The sequence below is a fragment of the Cyclopterus lumpus genome, chromosome 3, assembly GCF_009769545.1.
Source record: "Cyclopterus lumpus isolate fCycLum1 chromosome 3, fCycLum1.pri, whole genome shotgun sequence".
Taxonomy (NCBI): Eukaryota; Metazoa; Chordata; class Actinopteri; order Perciformes; family Cyclopteridae; genus Cyclopterus; species Cyclopterus lumpus.
This window is the reverse complement of record NC_046968.1, coordinates 22,461,948-22,484,447: the sequence shown is the minus strand read 5'-3', so window position 1 is coordinate 22,484,447 and position 22,500 is coordinate 22,461,948. Positions and strand designations below refer to the sequence as shown.

At 42.1% G+C, this 22,500-nt stretch overlaps 1 protein-coding gene across 9 annotated transcripts in view; it reads right to left on the bottom strand.

Annotated features, from left to right (window-relative positions):
* The window catches only part of chd9 (chromodomain helicase DNA binding protein 9), a 64,140-nt gene that overhangs the window by 28,432 nt on the left and 13,208 nt on the right, over nt 1-22,500 (bottom strand). For 8 of the 9 annotated variants that reach the window (XM_034560483.1, XM_034560500.1, XM_034560509.1 and 5 more), the window contains 2 exons: nt 13,417-13,823; nt 2,195-2,300 (listed from right to left, as the gene is read on the bottom strand). In XM_034560483.1, the coding sequence (XP_034416374.1) occupies nt 2,195-2,300; nt 13,417-13,823 (513 nt within the window). Of the gene's footprint in view, nt 1-2,194; nt 2,301-13,416; nt 13,824-15,684; nt 15,910-22,500 lie in introns of those variants that run through there. The other variant, XM_034560517.1, reaches the window with a different exon arrangement.

The following is a 22,500-nucleotide window of genomic DNA, read 5'->3' as shown; positions in this document are numbered from 1 at the left end:
ATCAGCTGCTTTATACAACAATAGCACCACTGCAAAATACATCAGTATTCTGATATGTCCTAAATGACTCTACTTAATACATCTGAAGTTGGGACAGGTTTAATCTGGACTGCGCAGATGTTAACACTGCTTGAACAAATTATTTTCTCCATGTGTGCTTGTAAACTAGAACGGTCTTATCAGAAAAGGCATCATCATCACCACTTTTTTTCCATGTGTACATCAATGAAGTCACAGAGGTGCTCTGCAGTAAACCACACTGTTCCCTCAATCATGAGATTTATTATCAAGGCTCTGAGTTTGCAACAATACCCAGACATCGTGGTTACTTTTGATCCAACATGTACGTAAGTTTTTTAAAATCTCCATCATTTTGATTTAACAGATAACTATCTATTAATATATTTATAAAATTGCTGAATTTAAAAAGGATGAAATTCAGAAAAACATGATGCACTGAGAACCCCCGCACAGAACAAGAGTGCTTTAAAATCCAGCTTTTTTCTACTCCTTCCTGTCAAGCCTTTATAATTATCATATGCGTGGGCTGCTGTATCCTGCATCAATACATGAAACCCTCCTGATGGTAATATGTAGTTAATTAGGAATAAATGCCACTGAGCCAAAGTTAATTAAGTGTGGACTATAATATCCCCATGGAGATGTACCCTCAGATCCCTAAACCTAAGCTGACCAGAAGCTGCAGAGTCAAACCTGCTGCATGCCATGACTATAGTACTGAACTGCTGAGGTGGCCATGCTTTTTTCCTAGCCGTCAGCCATGGTACTTTGACTTCTTCCACAGGATCCTAAATGAGTATTCAACGACTGTATTCATCGAGGCCATGGGCGGCATTTAATGAGCGTAATTATAGCATAGGCAATAGTCCGGATAGGAGGCAAAAAGGAAAGAGGTGGTGGGGGCAGAGGAGGATCCAAAAATCACTTGTTGTCATCACTACTCATTCAGACATGTCACATTGAACATGGCAGATATCTATTGTGACTTAGCAGTGTCCAAAGGTGAAAATAAAAAAGATAAACTCTGGGCTGAACAGTGGCTAGCACTGTCGCCTCACAGCAAGAGTGGCCCGGGTTCTCGGGATCTCGGGTGGGCGGCCCTTCTGTGTGGAGTTTGCACGTTGGTTCTCCGGCTCCCTCCCAAGACATGCACCCTACGTCAATTGTTGACTCTAAATTGCCCGTAGGTGAGGATGCAAGCGTGAACAGTTGTCTATCTCTGTGTCAGCCCTGTGATAGTCATGTGACCTGTCCAGGTTGTACCCTGCCTTCGCCCCCGAGACCCTGAACAGATAATGAATGGATGGATGTAAAACTACTTAAACCGTTATATTGATCATATCACATCGTCAGGGTAGATCTCAGAATTGTATGAGGATGTATTGGACCCCTTCCCTCTAGTTCTTTGTTTGTACCTTGAATGACCTCAAGTGAGCAATTACTAAATTTTCCACAGCGGTACCTTGTATTTAGTGGAAAATAGAATCTAGATTTGAAATTTTTAAAAAAGTATATGATCACTTCATTTAGCTAAGTGTTATGTTATCAAACAAACCTGATATCCCCGGAGGATTTTAATTTCACTGACTGCTACGTTTTCCTTTTAAATGAAACTGTTAAATTTAGGAGTGTGCATGTGAGGGTGCTATTGTTGGTGCTGTGACCTAGATAATGCTGAGTTGACGATGTCTCCATCATATCTCCGTCATCCACACAGATAAGCATGTGTACTTGATAGCCACCCACTGAATGACCCACATGTGAACCACAGAGTCAATCCTTCAAAGCTCGAGCTAAATCTGTGAAGCCTTCCTCTAGGCTCAGCGGCAGTGTCAACAGTCAGACCGAGGACACAACTGCACTCAAAGTCTCGCATCGGGAATGGCAACAAAAAAGCTCAAGAATGTCCATGTTTTCTTTTAGCAAAGGTGTGACCCACATGTATTACCAGCAAAAAACCCATCTGAATAAGACGGGGAAGTAAAACACTCAAATAAAGGCAATTCACTGAAGAGTGTTGTCTCACAGTTTAGGATTAATATTCAAATAAGATTAAGTGGGATGTAATACGTGCCAAGTATTCCCAAGCATTACAGTCCCAGTTACAATAATAGTGACTTGTATTGTAGGTTCATATGTCAGTTTGTGGGTCTGTGTAAATGCAGCATCTTACAGAGTCGTCATCTTTAGCAGCGTGTCGAGGGGGAGGGTCATCATTAGACTCCTCTGAAGACTCTGGCTTTCGTTTCTTCCTCTTCCCAATTTTGATGACAATTTTCCTGTGGGGAGGAAAAGCACACAATATGAATACAACTGATGAGATGATAGCTGAAGCAATGAAACCATGTTCCACGGTCATGCTGTAATGTTCAAAACAATGTTGGTAATATAATAAGTAGTGGTAAGTATTTTTTCATGACAATGCCCAGAGGTGACTCGAGATTATCTATTTGATCTGTGTAAAGAAATCTATTTGCATCAAAATATAAGTACATTTAACCCGTGTTTAAGAATCTCAAATGTTAATATCAACATTTCTAACATTTATTAGATATACTTTATTCATCCCCAGTGGGAAATGTCTTTGTTGCAGAAGCAAGCATATTTACAATATATACACACACACTTAAAATACAATAAAATAAAATAGCAGTCTGACAATGATAACAATATCTTCAACTGCTTGGGTGAGGGACTGTCTTTAAATTATGGATTATAAGAATAATACGTGTCGCCATACAGACGTTAAAGAGACTTGCACTGAGAAACCACGGCAGATCAAATAATAAGCAGCACGTTGAAGATTTAAAAACCTTTTTTCATTTCATCGAAGGCTGCACATGCGTAACCCCCTGCAGGTTTGCACCAGTATGCAAGATGGAGGGAAAGAAAAGAATACATAGATTTGCATCTGCAGCAGTCCGTAAACACCACATGCGGCAGTAGCCTATATTCTTTAAGAATCCCTCACTGTATGGCTTTCAGCATGCAATTGTTGACCCCGACATGGAAATAATAACGGCTGCAGGTAAAGCGTACACAGTTGCCTTGCAGGTATTCTGCCAGAAAGGGTTTGTTTTAACCAAAATCATGATCTCTTCCTAAACCTTACCAAGTATGGTTGTTGTATTAACCTAAGAATATTTCTGGCAGTATGGTAGGAAATGCTTGCATGTATTAACATCCTCACAATGGCAGCTGCTGCCTGAGTTTATGGAGAAATGAATTCAGTGCTTCCACCTTGTCTACGGATTCAGACCAATATCATTTGATCATAGTTAGGCAAATAGGTTTCCCTTTAAGCTACAAGTGCTAGTTTGTGAGTGTTGACATTCTCACCATGGCCTAATGTACAATTGTCGTACCAAGACAGACTGCTGGGATGTGACAATATCAGAAACCCAGATAGCAGCAGATTGCACAATAAATATACTTTTCGCCATCTTCAACTCTCTTTCACACAGTCACACATTATTCCTGTGACCTTTCCCCATACATTCTCTCACCACATATGCACACATTTCCTATCTTGCGCCTTTCCACATGTATTATCTCTTGGAAGCCACAAGCACCAAAACGCTTGGTGTGATGTTAATGCGGGAGGCAGAGAGAGAGATAAATACACTGCCACCGTACTGACACGCAGCGGCATCTTCACTCAAACACGTTTTCATAAAAAGTACAAACAAGCAAAGCCTTACTGCGAAAGGAAACATGCTCTGTACTCCACACACTTAAAATATGTTGCATGTATGTCTCTAGTGAGAAAGACATCCCAGTAGGGCGCGTTCATATGTGATTACACCAGGGACTCGTATCGAGTGTGAACAAAGATTCCCACGCTTGCCAATATCTTCTATTGTTAAAAAACATCCATTCTGTCAGACAGCAAGTCAGTTCTTTAGATACTGACTTGCGTCAGTGGACCCACTAGACAGGAGGAGGTCCTACAGCATATTAGATCATTCAACAAGTCTACCATTTAAAAAGAAACACTGCCTTTTTATAATTAATTCCATTTAGTTAGATATATTGGCAGCATGTCCATAGACTTTTCTCTGTATCTTTCTAATACATCTCTTCAGCAAGACAACAGACATCAACTGATCTGCATTTTGAGCAATACAGAACAATGAGCTGTAAACAAAACAAATAGAACATCTTTTTTAAATTCAGCATTTGTCCAACTTTAACATCTCAGCTGACTGTGGTGCCACTTGGCTTCCCAGTCCATTAAGAGATGGAGACATTACGGCAGTGTGTAGTACCTAACCTTAATCTATGTATTAAATGGCGTTAAGTATAAACTGAGTATATGGTCCTGTACTTGTGTAGCGCTTTTCTAGTCTTCCGACCACTCAAAGCGCTTTAACACTACATCATTCACACTCATTCTTACACCGATACGAGGGGCTACGGTTCCACCTGCACATCAGCAGTAACTAAAATTCACATACAACGTAGGCACAGCTACGAGAGCCATTCTGGGGTTAAGCGTCTTGTCCAAGGACACATCGACATGTCGATGTGTCCTTGGACAAGACGCTTAAAGGATGGCCCTGCTCACCACTGAGCCACAGTCGCCCCATAACTGGAGTAGAACAGTGACAAACACTCAAACACACACCTATTCTTATGTGTGAAGTAGAAAACAGCAGATTCTTACAGCAAAACTCTGCTGAAGCCGTCCCTGCCCCCTCTAGATAATATTACATTTCAGAAATCCTCTTGACAATGACACTTTATGGTTGCCATGCAACATGCCCTTGGGAGTGCATTTGCCAATGTGGGCGGCAATGTACATGGTGATGTCACTTCCTGTGAAAAACAACACCAGCACATGTCCAACGACACTATGAATGGTTAAGAAATGTGCCAAGTCAGCGTGACACAATTAAAAAAATAACCAGCTGTGCTGCCGAGAAAAATTGGACAAAAAAGTGTTGTTCTTCGTCCACCCCATTAAAGCTGACTGGGATACAGGCCTAGCAGAATACCAGTGTCACATCAACCAGCAGCAGCTAAAAGCATCTCTCGGATACCCATATGGAAAACCTATGAAACAAGATACTTGATGGCTGTGAAATCATCGATTGAGCCAAAACAGGCAGAGAACGTTGAAGGCAAGGTGGCTCCAGAGTACTGCTATAAACTGTACAGCATGTAATGTAATGTCAATGGTTCCCAAAGCCCACGGTGACATCCTCAGTGGGTTTTTTTTGTTCACAATTAAAAAATATTCAGTTTAGTGTCAGAGTAAATAAAACATTTTTAAAAAATCATATTTAAAAAGGAGCTGGATACAGATAATTTGGACTTTTCTTGAAACATTACTCAAACAGATTAATCAATTATCAAAATAGTTGCCGATTATTAAACATTATACAACTAATTGAATAATTGTTGCAGCTCTAATGTAAGCATTGAAGAGCTTAATATGATGAAAAGTATATATTCCACACAGACACACAAAGCGTAAGTCACATAGTGTTCACACTAAGTGATGGTTACAGCCTGTTCCACCCTGCTGAGGCTGATCCACAGGACCACCCAGGGTTTTACTAGCGACAACGCTAATGCACACGCTCCCTTTGCCTAGATAGCCTCGCCACAAGGTGAAAGATATTTTCTCAAATGACAGGGAGGACTTTTTAATGAACCCCTCACTGAGAAAAAGAGGTCGGAAAGCAGTCAGTTCTACTCTTCTGGGTCAGAGTCAAGTCTCTTTGATGTGAAGAACTGGCTATGGAGCTTTTGCACAGGCAGTTCAAATGCCATAGAAACCCTATCGGCTAACCTTGAATTAGAAGAGAAGGATTACTAACTGATGGTTAGAAGGCTAACACTGACAAGCTTGAGAAATACAGTTGAGAACTCAGTTTGTGTTACAATAATAATAATAATAATAATAATAATAATAATGCTGCCTAAATAACAAACTGAAAATAAAAAACAAATTTTTTTTCTCCTCATTTCAAGAAGTCTGTTCCATTTGTTTATTTGCAGAAGGTGTCTCCTCTTACAATCCTACCCTCTGGCAAAGTAGTAGAAAACCTGTCCTAACCATGTATTTAAGACTTAACTTAACTCATGAACACATGAAACTTCTCTCAGACTATCGAACTCAAACTGTAAATTTAAAAACCATGTTCACATATGCAAGTTCAGTATACACCCAAGGCTGATACTGGAGAAACACATTCAAGGCCTTAAATGTCTTGCAATATAAGAAAAACACGTTCACTTTAATGTTATTCAACATTTGACTAGACAGTGCCGAGTGGGATCTGCCATGTACGACATTATGGAGTATATTCAACCTAATCTTCTTGACAGGCTGGATATTGTATGCATGACTACTTTAAAAACATTAGCACACGTTAGTTAAGACCGAAACATTTGGAAGCGAGCTTTGCGACAACTGCCGTGTTGCTTTTGTCAAAGGGCAACAATACAAAAGGAATAGATTTGTTACCAGCCGAGCGTTTGTTGTTAAGAGAAAGCAAAGCAGAGAGTGTTAGAATAAACATTGCATTAAAAACCTTTATTTAGAAATGTAGTAAAAAAAAAAATTTAAAAAAAATAAAAAAGGTATGCAATATCCAGTTTAGTTAAGTGGATCAAAATGTAAATATTTATGGCCACGGCTGTCCATAGTTACCTTTTGTGATAATTACCTTGTTTTTTTCCCTGACTTTTGGAAGCAATTAGATGTTTTCATTACAATTAAAACAGTAAACACAAGGAGATGGTGACAGCACACCGGGATGTGTGGGAAGCTGTCCTTGATTCACGTTTAACTATTGTTTTACCAAGAAATGAAATTCATTTGTATGTTCATTTTCATGCCATTTTTTAATTATTTGTCCTCACACAGACACAAATCAATGTCAATCATGGGTGTCTTTAGCCCATGAGAGGTCCATCTTCTAGTATCACAACTGCAAACTATTCAACTATTATTTCATAAACATGCATTTCGACCTGGATGGTGCTGGCTGCCCTTAATGTTTGTTTACTGATTGAGATGAAAGATATGTATTTGCCTCCCCACCAAGATTTTAAAGAGGCCATCCTCCAGACATAATCTCGCATTGCTAATTAGTCTTCAGCAGCCCCTGATCTGACATTACTGCGTGATCCTGAGAGTGATAGGCTAGTTGCTGTTAGCGGCTTGTTTGGCTCCCATCCTGCTATTGTGCCAAATAACCTCCATGCCTTGTCCCCCCCCAGTGTTGTCCTGCCCTACTTGGCATGTCGCCACTGGGAGTGTGTGCGTGAGGATTTGATTCTAATAGTCAAGATATGATAAAGCCATGCAGACTAAGACTGTAATGTGGCAGCATCTCAGAGACCTTCCTTGCCCTTCAGTGGGTCTACCTCAGAAATTCTGATTGTGTGTGACAGATAATTCTTTAACACTGCTGTTAAGTGTGCAAGTGTGTGTGTGGTGTGTGTGTGAGATCCTGAGGGGCTTATTGAGACAGTAGTGCTGGTCCTCAACAGGAAATCCCCCTTCTTATGAATGGAGGGCTATAATCTTAGTGCGTTAGAGCACACAACTGGAAACAGTAGTAACAGCACCAGCAAGCCTCTCAAAAGACAAATACTGTATCAGCACAGTGCACATGGCCACACAGGGGATTTCTGCTTTAATCAGCAAACATTTTTTAAATGTGCAACGCTAGCGCTCACACAAACACAACAAGAACGTGTATACTTATGATGTTCAACTCCAAGACTAACACAGACCCACAAACATGTTTCTATGTCGCACACAAGCATGCACACATGTGCACCCTTCAAGGGATTAACCAGGAAAACACTCAATTAAAAAAATTTAAAAAACTGCTTTAGCTCTTCCTAATGAAAAAGTGAGGCAAACGAGATTAGACGGTTAGCAGGCAAGCCCTGAAATATGAACGACTATATGCTGCTGCATATACGCTAGACTTAAACCTCCATTTTCTATCATGTAATTGATCTCACAAGCACCATTTTGTTTGATATTTTCCTGCTATCCTGCTGCCTTGTTGTATCAGCATATTTAGAACATGCCTGCTCACAGGAAACGTTGTATGCACGGCTTTTAAGCACGCTGGAAGAACCAAATTTATATTAGGGGAAAAAAAGGCGACGGAGGTGGGGGGAGGGAGAAACAAAAAAAGGAATGAGCAGCAAAGTGCTTTCATCTGATGATTATAGGAGCTTATTTTTCAGCAGGTAGGCTGCATAGAAAAGCAAATTCCAGCACGGACAGAGCTGTGATCAGTCAAGCCTGGCCTGTTAACTAACCCTTGCCTCACCCAAGGGTAGATGTTGTGAATAGTTTGATACACATGTTTACATATTGGACTAGGCCAAATCTAAAATCTACCAATGACTGTTTAAAATACTAAACTCTCCACCAATATCTCTACTGAAAATGAATCTCTCCTCTCAATGCATTAGATGTAGAGATACATACCCTGTGGTCACCCTGCAAAAAAGCTGAGGTTATATCTCAGCTTTCAATGAGGCCTTTAAATTAAAAAAATGGCAGAATCAAATGAAAAACACTTAACTCTTATTCTTAAGACGCAATATAAGAAGCAGGCACCATAACAATACCTGTGATTCTTCAACCATGTCAAAATGTCTACTTTTATGTACAAAAGAAAATAGCCACTTTTGAAAGAAATATTGTAAATGAGCATGAAGACATTTTTTAAACAGATGATTGGTGATTCTCCAGGGTTTTGTTCCCATGCGACAGCAATGCACAGGAGCTTCTATGTTGATATGTTTGGATTTATTTTAAGGATTTTGGAGCTTACAGTTTGAGTTGAAGCTTTAATAAAAAATATCCAGCCCAGATTTAATGATGGAGAACATTATTAACAAAAAACAAATCCCATTTAGAGCAGTTTCAAGTCCAAAGTAGCATTTTCCTCAACACCCTCAGATCAGGAGCCCTACTTGATATTAAAGCACTTAAATAGACACATTTTTCTTGGATATGTGTCATGTTGCTAGTCCACCTGCCACAGCGGCTGCTGCATCCATATTTTAAATCAGCTGCTTTCATGTATGTTACTCAGTCAGATTGATTTTCCATGTGATGATATGATATGACCCCCCAATCCCCAGCCTGCTTGCCAAGCGGCTGGTAGGGTAAACTAGCAAAGTAATCCAGAAGGCACTTACTAGCAATTAAATTGAATTGAGGATTTTAGTAGAAACTCAGGTAGTAATGACAGCATAGTGGTCTTAGAGAAACAGACCCTCACAATTAGGCTGACAGTCTTATATCAGTCCCCATTCAATGAAAGAGTGAGCGCACACTGAACACCGACCACACACGCAACCTGTTACCCGAAGCTTTCTGAACACAGGCCTGCACACACTCAACAGAGCGGAGGCTGAAGTAATGACTTTAGCAGGAGGTTAGTACGTTCTGCAGCCATGATGCATTAATATTTTATGTTGAGATCCTGGGTGGTGCATGCATATGAAGCAGGACTCTCCTCCAGTATGAATCTCTCAAAACAACAACCCTCCAATGTCACTGTATAGACACACATCTCAACCTCACCTGTGCAGAAGAGCAAACACTGCATAAGCCTCACTGTACTTTGCAGCACATTGACAGCCTTGTTAAAACATTGGCTCAAATATTTATGGGCATTACATTTTGTAAAAGCACAATTGTCTCATAAATCTCTTCACAGTAGATGTTCCCTTTTGACTGAAGTGAGCTACCACAACACTGTTACTTGTTCCACCTGTTCAACTAGTGTTAATATTATGGCCCGATTGCTTGTCCTGCTAAGCTTCCTCCTGTCTTATACCAGTTTTCTGTATTTATTAAAAAGGTTACCGATGTTACAACCGTTACATCTGCCTCCTTTGTTTGATGAAAGTCCAAAAGCTAGTGTTAAAAACAAAGAAGTATAGTCAAGTCATCTGGTGTTCAGGCCAACATGGAAGTACATTGTAGTTCTCTTGTTTACATTACATTAGCTGGAGACGGGTCACTCTGTCTTTTCATGATTCTAGGAGACACGCATGCCTCAGCAAAACTGGATTGGCTGAATGCGTTATTGTCCTTTAAAAAAAGAAAAGGCAGAATGAGTGGGATTTCTTGGTTGTAAACACAACATTCATAGGCACCTCCTCCCCGGCTCAAAGGGGGTTGAGATGCTCGCCAGCAGGTGAAAGCCGACCCAAGAGTCACTCTTCACCACTCTTTTGGAACAAGCTTTGTCCACTTGGCATTTCGCCTCGCTATGTTTCTGCGCTGTGTCCGCATTTCTTTTTAGGTTCATCTTGGATGCGTGCTTACGATCTGGCAGCTACGTTTTCATAGATGTTGACACACAGAAACTTTGCAAATGGCAAAAGAAAAAGAAGAAAAGAAACAATACAGGCGGAGGGCAGGGTGTCTGCAGAAACAAACCCTGCAACATACTTCAAGTGGGTCAAAGGTGAAGATTGACAGGGATTATTTTTGTACGAGTCTATACATTAGTTTACTCAAAAACCTATGCAGCTCTTTAGAAAAGCTCTACTACAAGCATTTACCAGCTATGAATCTTTACACCTCAGACGAAATATTCACACACTCCCACAAGCCTCTTCTCATATACTGAGTTATACATCAGTGCCACATTTGCACCAAGGACCCATATATCTGAACTACTTTTCTCAATTAAAACAAAAAGGGAGAGGGACACAGAGTCAGTGCTACAACGATCAGTGCAGCCACATCCTAAAGGACTGCGATAAGATTCTGCATCACACATATTATGTAACCACTGAATATGAAGTCACAGCATCAAATAATTCAGATGTTATTAAGCAGGACAAACTACAGGGTCACATTTAGATTTTCCCCTATTCATTTTGTCAAACTCAAGCAGAACTGTTCCGAGGCTCAGACAAGATGCCATACCTGCCCTATTTTCTGCAGAAAAAGCAGACTCTTGGAGGTAGCTTTAAAAGCCTTGTAAAGTGGTCTAACCAATTTTACATAAGAGACCTATTCTATATCGTTTCAAGGAGGAATGTCTATAACTGAGTATATAACAATCAACACACTGAAAGTACAGCATGAATGACAAATGTTTCACCCTTTAGATTGGATTGTGCCCTAAAGAGGTTATTAAAATGCAGCATGGTAGCAACAATACGAACACCACCGACAGAAAACTGAAATGTGACTGTGTTGTGAAACTTAGAAATGGTTTATAAACTTAAATTCAGAAACAAAGCTAACACACATGTGCAAAAGGTCAAGCGTAAAGAAAGGTTTCTGTACGATAAGCTAGTCTGTCATCTGACTAGACTAGAATAAATAATAGGAATTTGACATTTAAAAATGGCTGAAACGCATGACGTAATGAATGTTATATGAAGGTTGAGACCATATCTGGCTCCATAAGCAGGTTAGGTTGCATGCACCCTAATCTGATGCTTTTCCTGCATGTAGGCCAAGTATGGTTACACTGAATACAAATGGGTTACACAGCGTGTTACCTTGCAACAACCAAGACCGTTATCGGTAACACATTTGAATGACAAAATGCTGCCCTTCGGGACCACGTCTTGGATTGCATTTGATTAAAAGCTGAGCTGTGTCACCATGACTGCAAGGTGGTTAGGTAGGGAAAAAAGGATGTGGGTGTGCAGAGTTAAGCAACCTGAACTCAAAAGTGTTTTGTCTCAAAGTTAATTTACATGATCAAACAGAGCTTTTATTTTACGATCAAAACTGAGCGTGTGCAGTGATGCCACCAGATCAACCAAATAGCTAAGAGGTCTGTGTTACTGTCAGCAACGTTAGGCATGTACAGCCAACTGAAGTTGAAAAGATGGTAGAACTGTATCACTATGACCGATTTTTCCATAATCTCACCATCTTCTTACACATCCGCACACATCTCATTATCACACACACAGCAAAATCCATTTTCTGCAACAGCTTTTCTCCCTCCGCCTAGCTCATCTAATTATTAATCAACAAAGCTGCCAGCCAGATATCATTGTTGACCATTCGCAGTCACTTTCAGCAGCACAATCTGACATTACCGCATCCTGCCTCCCCTCACATCTGCACCAGCTGATATTTCAATAGCTTGTGTTGGGTGTGGCTTATAGCTATACATTGCTTATGGCAGTTAAACAGGGGGATGGGAGGCAGGTCCTAGTATCTATACATCAGCGCTACTTTCCTGAAAATACTCAGCAGCACTGTCTCACGTGTAAAAGCAGCCTTTGTTTGCTCCTCCCATGTCTATGCTGATGACTGAGCCTGGTTTATTGTTATGGCGTGCAGTAAATTCAGTTGAACTTTGAGCTTCCATCTTAGCAACCAAAGGCAGAAAATGCATTCTAGAAAAACAAAGTAACCAGCAAAATCAGCCGGTACACAAGCAGGTTGAATCAGTAAAAATAGGCAACAACAGTACAGGGATGGGGTGTGAGTGATCAATCCAAACAGTGAAATGTGTGCGTCATTTTATATGAGTATCCTCGTAATAACAAGATTTAATTACCAAGTAACATTGCTTAGATTCTCAGCTCAACCCCAAAAGACTCCAACTCATACAAAAGAGAATGATTATATATTAACAGTATAGTTCAGATTTATGGTGCCATCGATAGTTCATGTGGAGAGAGATGGCCTAGCGATTCAGCAGCTCACCAGATATGAAATAACAGCAGCAAATTTGGCCTCTTAAGATAAACATTTCAAAACACCAACGTCATCCCATCTTATGTTACCAAAAATCACAAATGTCCCCTTCGGCTTTTAGGATCAGGTTTTGTTTTGTTAGTATGTTCCCCCCTAAATCAGAGCATTGCGTTAGCATTGCAAATGTGATCTTGCCAGTACTTCGTAACATTCAGTGTGAGCTAGGTAAGAGGATGTGAAGGAATCTGAATGTCCTTACAGAAGGGAAAGTCTGCAGTGGAGAAGCAGGCTTATGCTAGTTAAATTATATTGATTATTTGATGTGGAGAAATGAATCAGCCGTGTTTTGCCTTTGTTCACAGTGATATGAATATCATTCACAAGGATATAAATATCACTGTACATTTTAGACCTGTATTTGGTGTCCATTTGTTCATTCTACGATTTACCGTAATAGAGAAAAATAAATTGAATGAACAAAATGTTCGATACACTTGATTACGGCAAATAGTGCAGTTCTATTTCTGGGTCAAATATGCATAAAGTCTCCTCAAGTCTGTCAGGCTGTGCATTCAGGCTCATTAATTGCTGCAGTGGTTTAGGCTGTGTTTAAGGAAATTCTACAGTGCTTTGGGTAGGACTTGTTCAAATCTGAAACGACAGGATTATTTTAACAAGTGATGGTGCATTTCAGTGTATTGACGGCTATGACTACATACCCGATCTTTGCCTTCTTATTGGGCTTGGAGGAGGGTATAATACAGGCCTTCCTACAGGCCTTCCCTTTCGTCCGTGCCTTGCCATTTCCTTTGTGCTCGCGTTTACGGTGCTTGTACTGTGACGATGAGCTGGGGAAACTCTCAGGACTCATAACTCTCGGGATGTTCTTTTCCCCACGCTGCCGGGCCTTAGCAATAGCCTCCGATATTATCCGATTGGCCTTCTCCTGCTTGTCCTGTGTAGCTGCCTCCATCTGATGCTGTGTCCTCCGTGGCGTCCTCTTCTCCGATGAGGAGCTCGATGAGGATGGAGACGATGAGGAAGAGGAGGACGACGATGAGCTGCTCTTCACTGGGGGGCTGAGGACCCGTACCTGGCTACCGGGACCATTAGCGTTCTTTCGAGGCTGAGGAAAGAGGGAGAGAAATAAAAAAAAAGTTTAGAATTATGATCATCATTGAGGCAAATATTGCAGGCATGATGTCATCTATTGTAGATGACAAACCCCAACTCTTTGAAGCAGGGCTGATGGACTGAAGCTGATGTAGCACAAAGACAAGGTTTAGCTAATTCTCTCACAGAAAAAACAAACTCTTCAAGTCTTCAACCATGCAATTCTCCACATAGAAGAAACATAACAACATCAAAAAGAACTAACTTGCCCTATGAAGTAAACATGTCCCAATGTTTTGTAACATACAACAAGCAATGATATTAGAATAAAAGTAAATAATGAGGTTGTTATTTATGGCTGATTACAGAGAGTAATGCAATTATCACTCATTGAAAAAAACAACCTCCTGGACACTGTGTGAACCTCTCAGACAGCAGAGCTTGTTGCTGACACCATCTCATGTGGTGGGTGTAGGGGGGTCTCGCTCTACATGATGCTCACTTCAGCTCTCAGCAGACCTTCAGCACGAGATGGGCCAGTGCCTTCCCCAATAATTCATTCATATCAGATGGAGGAGAACACATGTGACGTGAAAACCCTCAGACTGATACAAATGAAATTGTATTGGGTGGAGTATACGGTTCAAAAAGGTAGGGTAAACACTGGCTTTGCGTGGCAGGTTATAGTGATCCTTACAGACGTACACTATCCTGCCTGGCTTATACATGATAATATGTGAATAAAAGATGGTGACTGCGGTTATGCCTACACAAGCGCCTTGTGGTGGGCCTTGAGCCCAGCGGAGAGGAAACCCATAAATGGATGACCTAATCTAAAAATGTGCGTATGTCTACATAGCCCAGGCGCAGCCCGGGTAGCTTTTTTTTCCCTTCTTTCTGCTCACTAAATAAAGAGAATTAGCTTGAACCTCGCCAACAAAGTGGGGGGAGGGAGTTGAATAACTAGCAGATCATTTGGAAGGGGAGAAACAGAAACAGACACACACACACACACACACATACATACAAAAGAGCTGCATTATGATGTTCACGTGCTTGAGGCTATTAGGAAGAAATTTACTGGATCATTCTGGAATGTTCTCATTCAAGTTAGTGGTAAAAAAAAAAAAAAAAGAAAGAAAGAGGGGGGAGGGGTTGAAAGTAAAGCTCAAGAACGGAAGAACATGAGGGCACATGAAAGAAGCAGCAAGAGGAAAATATAAGAAAACTGAGGGACAGAGAGAGAGAGAGAGAGAGAGAGAGAAATAGGGGGGGGGGGGGGGGGAGAAAAGATATAAATGCACCAAAACACTGGGAGCACTGCAGCTGTGTAATACATCTATAAATAACTGAAATTACAGCCTGCCAGCACTGCAGTGATTTCAATCTCTCTAGCAGCACGTAGTCCCATGAAATCGGTGGGGACCATTACAGCCAATGAATAAAAAAAGGTAGAGTAAGCTCCATTTGGGCCGGCCAGCTATCCCTCAACCCTTCATTTCCACATGTAGTGTGCTCGCTGGTGAGTGACAGGTTCCACTCATGGAGGACACGCACACTCATACGCGCGCACGCACACATACTGTACACAAACTACAGCGCAGGACAGCTCAGAGAAGATGGGAGAGGGGCGTATGGTATAAACAGAAAGTGGGGGTGGGGGAACAGACAACACTGTAAATCTAGTGAGCCTTGATAAGGTCTAGCACAGTTAAGCAAATGAGCATGGAGGGGAGAAAAATAAAGCAGCAATGAGTTCAAGATGGCGGCAGTGCAGCATGAGCCAGTAGCAGAGGAGGATGTTCAGTTCCTGCCGGCCCCTCCTCCGCCCCCTCGTCCCTCCTCCCTCCCAGCTCTCAGAGCAGCTCACTTACCCTTCCTCTTGGCCTCTTCACTGTAGACATGGTCGGGTTTTTTTCTTCCTCTTTCCTCCCCCTTTCCAACCGGCTAACAAAAGCCTTGCCCTTTCGCCGGGTTTTTACTCTCTCCGTTGCTCGCTCACGCTTTCCCTTACAGAAACACACTCTTCCCCCTTTCAACAGTCGTTTTTCCTCTCTCTCTCTCTCTCTCTCTCTCTCTCTCTCCCACACACTCACACTCTTCCTTGAGCTGTTGCGTCCCCCCTCCCCTTCCCCTCCTTCCCCTCCTCCTCCTCCTCCTCCCGGTCAGCTCTTCTCCTCGGGCAGTGCGAGAGCTGCCGGAGCCGTTCGTCTCCTCCTCCCCCAGCGGGCAGGGCTCAAGAGGAGCGCATGGGAGCTCTCTCTCTCTCCCCCCTCTCCCTCGCTCGTCTCTTCACAGGGTGGCGAGGGAGCAGCGCTGTGGGCGGTAGAGGAGGTGCGTGGCAGTCCAGGAAGCTTTCATGCTGCTGCTGCGTGCCGCTTCGCTGTCGTCCGGCTTCACTCCAAGTCTCCCTTACCCTGTCTGTGCGCGTGTGTCAGAGTTGCCTTCCCCTGGCTCCTCTCTCTCCTCCCCTCTCATTGATTCCTCTTTCCGCCTGCCTTTCGTACGCGCTCTGAGCCTCGCTGAGCCCTCTCCCTTATTTCTTTCCGCTTTTGCCGTTTCCCTTTTTGCGCCTCCCGTGTTCTTCACCAGGATAAGGTAGGTTACTCCTTTTTATTACACACAAAAGGGCTTTTGTGTTGGCTTGCTTGCTTGTTTGGCCGGTTGTTTTTTTTTCTTCTCTTTCCCTTGCCACTTGTCTTTTTCCTCGTTCTCCCTCGCTGCCCTCACCTCTCCCTGGCTGGGGCGTGCGTGGTGGGCTCGAGACTGCCAGGCAGAGCGGCGGAAAATGAAAGCACAAAGCAGCAAAATGCATCAGCATGAATATTAGAGATGTCGTTAAAACCCCGACTCGTTTTTCGCTCTCTCTCTCGCGCGCGCACTCACTCACTCGCTCGCTCGCTCCCTCTCTCTCTCTCTCTCTCTCTCTCTCTCTTTGTAAGGAAGTAGGCCAGCAGATGGTGCTAGCAGTTATTACATTAACTTTCACAACTTAACCCCCAAAGTACTGGATTTCACACACACCACAGATTGTCAACAGTGTGGCTTTTTTTTGTTGTCCTCTTGTAAGTTACTGCCAATGACACACTGATTTATTTATGGACCAGCATACAGAACAATTCGAGATTAACAAATCCCCAAAGGATAAAGCATTCCTAATGCAAAACTGCACAAACACAATCACAACCATTAAGGAATGAACACCACATAAAGCAGATTTATAATCTCGCCAACCAAGCCAGGAACATGCAGTCTACACAGCACTGCGTCTCCAGTGGTGAGTTCAAGCGCTGGTGAGGTCAAGGCCCGGTCACCCTGCTATGACTCTTGGGGGAAATAAATCCAAGATGGGAAACTGGGATGTGTCCAATACAGGCAGCTCTTAAGTGCCAGAACAGATCTAGGGAGGTGCAAGCCAGCCTTTCAGCATGATGCAGGGGCCATGTGCACCGGCAGGCACATGGTATTGGGAATTATGCAGAGACACACGGCTGGCCTGAAGCCAGGTCCAGTGCACACAGCACCACTGGGTCAGGTCTGAGCTTCTGACAGATACACTGTCAGCTTTTAAATCTTTATTGACTGTGCAAAATCAGCTGAACGGGCTACTTTTCCAGCCAACACCTGTGTTCATTTTTCATGCAGCTGCACACATTGACATGCGAGCTGCCCAGTGCCACCGGGACTCCCCCCCCCGGAGCTAGGAAGGGGTCTCTGCCTTATGACACCATTTACAAAATCAATCAAACAGGTTATGGTTACGAGGCTATTGACTCAAAAAGACAAACACAGTAAGACATCAAGTCAAATCTGCCACAATATCTTAAAAACACAATCCTTGTGTGTCTGTGTCACACACACACCTTAGATGTGGGTTTTTCTTTTGTCGAATAAAAACATGTATTTTTCTATGACTTATATTGTTGTATTCTGATCCCTCTCAGCCGATAGCAAACTACACTACTTTTTTGTGAATGTATTAAAGTATGGTGTGAAATATGTGGGCAAGCGTTTGTTTGCTTTAACACAATATGGCTTTACATTGCATGTTGAACCGATGACCTAAATAAAGTTTTATGCAACTGACCGACTGGAACGGTGTGGACAGCCTTATTTTAATTGTGTACATGTGAATCAATGTGTAGAGGGGGGGGGGGGGGGGGGTTGTGAGAACAGTGAGAGGACACCCTGATACAACAGTGGCAGTGGAAGTTCTTTTCCTATTTCTCTGTGGTTTACAATTTACAGCTTTATATCTCCTCTAGAGACCGAGACGACTGCAGTGTGTGCGCAGATCAGTGCCTGTCATTTCCAAGCGTTTGCAGCAGCAGGCACCAAATCCAGCTGCCATGCTGGGCCTTGGAGTTTGGACTTTAAAGCAGACCACATACTCACTGGAAGCTGAGCAACAGTGTCCTATCCAAGCTAAACAAATCCACTGTCAGATAATGCCTACCAGGGTACAGCACCTGGGGTTAGCGTTGAGTACAAACACATGAAACGATGCAATGGGTGTCAACTCAAATACCAGTAAGCACAAATAGAAGAAAAAATAATAAATGGCTCTCTAAACAGTCACAGACAGACAACACAACTGCCTGCGTAATTGCACAACCTCTTGCACGAAGCAGAATGGCCTTTCCACTGTAAAAGGTGGAACACGTAGCTACGCGTAAATGAACATTAAAACCCTGCCATGGCTCACAGAATAATGGGTTAAAACAAGCAAGAGATGACAGACATGGAGTCTGAATCACATATCACTTAAAGACACAGAAACATTGTTCATGATTCCAAAACATTTGTCCTTAACTGAAATGGTTTGCCTGTGTACGTGTGTCAAAACAGAAGAAAAAAAAGCAAACAAACACAAAAAGAGAAACAATCCACACGTTTCAACAGTCACATGGCATAAAGCCACTGCTCTTTGGCCACTAAACGGTTAATATGCAAACGAAGCTGGCAGCTCTGTGTGAGGGGGAGTGGCTTCGTTTAGTACAGATGAGGGATGGGAGTAGAGGAAGGAGGGGAGAAAAAAAACAAGTGTGTGTGTAGAGAGAGCTAGGGTGGCTGCAGAAGCACAGGTGTCTGAACACTCCATTGCTTCATCAAAGAGCCTGTATTAGTGCGCCACTGCGCTAATTTCTTGCCCGTAACACCGTGAGAGTCTCCACTAACCTTACTCACCATTAGGGAAATGAGGGTTCAGAGCTAGCAATTAACTGAAAATGACAAGATGGCTAGCACCCACTGGCACGTCAGAGTCCACACACCCTGAAATTAAGCCAATGTGTGCTTGTTTACTTTGATCTACAGCAAACATACCTAAATGTTGTCATTCAACATGATAGAAATTCTCATTGATCACCAATTAAAATAAAAAAAACAGCCCTTGCCAACACAATAGTGACGCACTATTGATTGGATCTCTCGCATCCATCAGACAGCAACCAGCGTTTTTCACAGGTTCCGAACTGATTTGTGGTGGTTTGACATCCAGCGCTCTAGTCGGCTGCAGCACAGCGTGGCATTCACAAAGTAACAGCTGATTAGCATTTCGTCTTATCTGTAAGATTGTGCATGAATGCTGCATTCTGGGAGCTATTTTGATCAATCTTCATGACAAACTAGTGTAGACTCCTGAAAGGTGAGTGAGTGAGCGTGTGTTTATATATTTTTGGCCTCCAGAATGTCGCCTTCATGCATTTTTACAGAAGGAAAAAATTATTTTGCTAATCAGCTGTTAATTAGAGAATGCTACTGCAGGTGTTGTCAAACCATTACAAATCAGTGCCCTCTCCTACACCTTCACAAAATACCGTAGGCAACATAAATAAACAACGCCTGACTGCACCTTCCACCTTCCCTTGGAACACATTTCTCGGTGCTGTTGCCCGTTTACTAAGACTGCCTCATTTCATATCTACGGCTTTGTTAATGATAAATAGATGACACCGTTATGTCTTGGTGCAAAGAGATCAGGCCCTGCTAATTAGGCATACGGCTACAGGCCAGTTTGCAGCCACGCTCAAGTGTGAGACAGCGGCAGGGTTGATAAATGAGAGGAGACATGATGCACAGCAATGCTTCCACAACCAATTAAATACAGCACCATGCATTAATGATCCATTATTCAGGGCCAAGAGTAATAGTAGCTGGGCCGAGCATTGTGCCCTCTAGAGAAGCTGCTGAAAGTCTAACGGAGCATTATTACTACTGTCTGGTTTGCGCCACTATGACCAGAAAGCCATAGAACAAATGCCCAGGGAGAAACTAGAAAGTATAAACTCCAAAACAACAACTTCAGTTGCAGTATCATTGTAAGAAAACAACGTAATTATTTTCTAATACTTTATTTTCTCAGTTGCCTGATGATGAGTGTTGTTTTTATAACGTCTGGCATCAGATTCATACGGCAACAAAGCTTTGCATTCACCTTCCTACACAAACTGCACTGATCAAGGGACATGAGCACAAAACCAGTGATGCTGTTGTTTACTTTCTTGGCTACAATAACCAATTAAAATTAATTATTGATTGCAAACTAGACAAGCTCAACTTCCAAATTCACTCCCTGCAAAAATATATAAAGATATAAAAATCCTTTGGAGTGTAAGGCACCAGCTACGAAAAAAGAATTCATCCCTTTTTAACTCTTCCCAATAATTTGGCACCTAACGGTTACATAATATCAGTGACATCGTAAAGGAATTGTCATCCTATTTAAACCTAAACACACATACAGTATTTCCCTCAAGAGTCATACATTGCTGCATCCTCAGGGTTAACCATGCAATAAGCCCAACATTTAAAAAGAAGAAGTAAGCAAAGCTCAAGTCTGACGACAGCAATAACCCCAGAGAATATAACACTACTAGCAGTGTGCGTCTGTCTGAGACATTTATAGTAAACACATGCAAAGTTCAAAAGGACAATGATCTTGTGATCTCTTGTGGACTTTTGAGTCCACTTCAACATCTTCAGAATTAAAAAAAAGACCCCGCAGGAACCCCCCCAAATGGCTGGGTAAAGGATTGTCCTATCCCTTACCCGTCAACTAGATGCAAAGGCCTGGTGATAAATTACAAAGTTAATCATTCAAGCATCTTTGTGATCATGGTCCGAGGCAACATTTTGTATTTTGTACCTAGACAAAACAGATGTGATGCAAACACCCCGTTTACTTCCCTCGTTCCTTTCCCACACAAAAACACACATTCTTTAAACAAAGTTAATTCTGTGCAAATGAAGCAATTAGTGCACTGGATCCAATTAACCCAGCAATGTCTCACCACTACACTCCCAATGAACTCCAATCCAACAAGCTTTAACAAAGACAACCTATTAGCTCGCCATTATGCAGTCCACTAATTGACTCCCTTATTTAAAATCAAGTTCAGCACAGACAGCCGTTCCTATATAGCTAATACAAACGTTTATGAGCACAAACAGATCCATGTCAAGTGTTGCAAGTGCAGCAGGCTGTACAGACTTATCTTGCTAGGACAGAAGTGAACACTAGGGGGGGACTGTACAGAGAAGGTTGAGGAGTGCATGTCTGCCAACAGCTCTCAGTGATCATATCCAAAGCAGTCTAGTGGAAATACCAGGATGTTTTTTTCCGCAAAAAATGCAAAGGAAGTTTGAAAAGATGCTCATTTTCTTACTAACTAGTGTAAATAAAACAGCTTTGACTTGGATTTGCAGGTAATGCAGAATACAGAGTATAGCCGAAGCCCGACTGTCATTAGGCCAAAAGACTGAGGAGAGCCAGCACTGATTCTAACTAGGGCATCGGCCCTTCTTGGATCTCCACGTGTGAACTCAGAGGGCATTTGTTGAGCAAGATATAAGATGATGCTTGAAGTGATAGCACTGTGGGCACACACCACCGAGCATGACCATCCACCCACCGAGGGACACCCATCACAAATAGTAGCCGACTCCCTACTTTTTCATGCCAGCAGTGCCATTGTGGATCCCCTCCTGTTCAAACCTAGGTCACCACACTAAATGCTAATTTTTTTTTAAGAGATAGTTAAGGTTGCAATAATGTTACCTGTGTAGTGATCACATTAGGAGGTGGGAATCTTCACTGGCCTCACGATTCGATTCTCCCTTAAAGGCGCACCTTGGGGCATCAACCAGTTGACAATAACTACTTGACAGTTTCCATCACTATTGTAGTCATCTGTTCTTTCTGTGTATATATTACTGATGTACTGCACAATATGCATCCTAGTCCCCAACTGCACTTTATGATTATTATTCTGTTTGTACTATGTTAACTGTTTCACATCATGTTTTGCATTTTTGTATGTATCATTTTGTCCTTTCTGTGGACCCAGGAAGATTAGGGGCCGCTAAGGCGTCAGCTAATGGCGATCCAGTTAACTAAACTCCCGTCAACGATTCGAAAGCACAATGAGTCTGTATGAATCTCAATGTATCGCATGCTCAATCTTCTATACTACCGCACATAGCAACTGTTTCAAGAATTAATATAAGCAGTCAGATCATTCTGAACTAGCTTTTTATTGAGAAAGTGCTTTTAAAAATATATATAAGACTACAACAGTCTACAATATAAACATCTGCAACTTTGTAATCCAAGTACCTGTGTGACCCACCTCAGATACAAAAACCAAAAGATAAATCCTTTTTGCAGCGCATTACAACTATGGTTTAAT